Raw genomic sequence first — 2,454 nt, forward strand, 5'->3', positions numbered from 1 at the left:
ACTCCGCCTCAAAAAAAAAAAAAGTCAGAATTAGAGGCAATGCTAATTTACTGTAGAGTTTTTGAAATAGGAAATAGAAATGCCTTGTCCTACAGCTATAGGTAATTCCCAGGGAAATTTGGGGAGGGGTAAAATCTTCCAAACTTCTCCCCATTTCCCTCACAAATTGCAAATTATCATATGCTACTTTCCACTTACCATTTCTCCCCAAATTCTAATTCCCTAAGTAGTCTGATTTGCACTAAGGATTGAAAAGCTAACATTTGCAAACACTAACAGCCTAATGTATTATCATATTTTTAAAGAGCATAGAGAGGTATGTGGTAACTGAAAAATGTGAACTGCTGATTACGTCATCTTTGGCTATGTGGCAAATGGAAGCTCTTAAGCAGGGGAGCTTTTCTAGTAGACCAGATAGATATACAGCAACCTACTCTACCTAAGGTAAGGTGACACTGAGATGCTGATTTTATGCTCAAGATTACCATGTTTCCCAAAAGAATTAATTGACCAGTATCTGAATTATAAAAGGGGGAACTGTAAGCTCACCTGCAATGCTTCACCACACACTCATTGCTGCAGTATTCATTGTCCCAGTCCTTACTCACAATGGGAGGGTTCTCACAACCAGACCTCACACATCGAGGCTGGGGTGAGAGTGCCACAGGACTCCCACTCACCAATTCAACATCCATCTGAGAAGGAGACTCAACCTGTGAGAGCAAGAGAGTACCAAAGTGGATTAAATTGCTCCCTGCCTAGCTAGCTAGTTGAAACCAATGAAGCAAAAGGTATTACAATTCCTCACACTGGGGGTAAAACTGGAGAAGGTGAGTTCTTTTTTTTTTTTTTTTTTTTTTTTTTTTTTTTTTTTTTTTTTTTTTTTTTTTTTTTTTTTGAGACGGAGTCTCGCTCTGTCGCCCAGGCTGGGGTGCAGTGGCTGGATCTCAGCTGACTGCAAGCTCCGCCTCCCGGGTTTACGCCATTCTCCTGCCTCAGCCTCCCGAGTAGCTGGGACCATAGGCGCCCGCCACCTCGCCCGGCTAGTTTTTTGTATTTTTTAGTAGAGACGGGGTTTCACCGTGTTAGCCAGGATGGTCTCGATCTCCTGACCTCGTGATCCGCCTGTCTCGGCCTCCCAAAGTGCTGGGATTACAGGCTTGAGCCACCGCGCCCAGCCGAAGGTGAGTTCTTGGTCTCCCCCTCAACAGTCTAGCTTCAGAACTTTGCCAAGCAGAATGACGGAAGATTTTTCCCATCAGGAGAAAGGTGGGCATGTGGTAATGCTTTTTTTCCCCCTTAAGCCTGGCTAGTCAAGTAAAGTAGAGGGAATAAAGAGGTAGTGCCTTTTTTTTTTTTTTTTTTTTTTGAGACAGAGTCCTGCTCTGTCTCCCAGGCTGGAGTGCAGTGGCGCCATCTCGGCTCACTGCAAGCTCCGCCTCCCCGGTTCATGCCATTCTCCTGCCTCAGCCTCCTGAGTAGCTGGGACTACAGGCACTTGCCACAACGCCCAGCTAATTTTTTGTATTGTTAGTAGAGATAGGGTTTCACCACGTTCGCCAGGCTGGTCACGAACTCCTGACCTCAAGTGATGCACCTGCCTTGGCCTCCCAAAGTGCTGGGATTACAGACGTGAGCCACCATGCCCGACCATATTTATGTGTTTTAAAAAACAATGGTATGAACCAATTAAATTTTTCTGGTTATACCCTCTGCCCCACACACATTTAAAACATCAAGCTAAGGAACTTAAGACCCAGGATAAACGAAAAGCTTTATATGTCCAAAGTTTAAGATCCTTGGGTAAACAACTCTGAAAAATAACTGTTTAGGCTATATCCTGTCCAGCTGAACTAGTGGCCTCTGCTTAGTTAAGGAATGGTCCTTATCTTCATGTATCTCACTAAAAACACTAGGGGGTACGCGGTGGCTCAACGCCTGTAATCCCTGCACTCTGGGAGGCCGAGGCGGGCGAATCACAAGGTCAGGAGTTCAAGACCAGCCCAACCAACACGGTGAAGCTCTGTCTCTAGTTAAAAATACAAAAAATTAGCTGGGTATAGTGGCGAGTATCTGTAATCCCAGCTACTCGGGAGGCTGAGGCAGGAGAATCACTAAAACCCAGGAAGTGGAGGTTGCAGTAAGCCGAGAGTACACCACTGCACTCCAGCCCAGGCAACAGAGCGAGACTCCGTCTCAAAAAAAAGAAAAAAAAAACAGGGTGGGCACAGTGACTCACACCTGTAATCCCAGCACTTTGGGAGGCCGAGACAGGCAGATCACCTGAGGTCAGGAGTTCAAGTCTAGCCTGACCAACATGGAGAAACCATCTCTACTAAAAATACAAAATTAGCCAGGCATGATGGTACATGTCTGTAAGCCCAGCTACTCGGGAGGCTGAGGCAGGAGAATCACTTGAACTCAGGAGGTAGAGGTTGTGGTGAGCCGAGATCG

At 45.9% G+C, this 2,454-nt stretch overlaps 1 protein-coding gene across 1 annotated transcript in view; it reads right to left on the bottom strand.

Annotated features, from left to right (window-relative positions):
• The window catches only part of TOX4 (TOX high mobility group box family member 4), a 23,751-nt gene that overhangs the window by 3,989 nt on the left and 17,308 nt on the right, over positions 1–2,454 (bottom strand). The window contains exon 6 of the mRNA XM_017853416.1: positions 550–754. Coding sequence (XP_017708905.1) covers positions 550–754 — 205 coding nt within the window. The remainder of the gene's footprint in view (positions 1–549; positions 755–2,454) is intronic.

Source organism: Rhinopithecus bieti, unplaced genomic scaffold (genome assembly GCF_001698545.2).
Source record: "Rhinopithecus bieti isolate Rb0 unplaced genomic scaffold, ASM169854v2 scaffold_34943, whole genome shotgun sequence".
Classification (NCBI taxonomy): domain Eukaryota; kingdom Metazoa; phylum Chordata; class Mammalia; order Primates; family Cercopithecidae; genus Rhinopithecus; species Rhinopithecus bieti.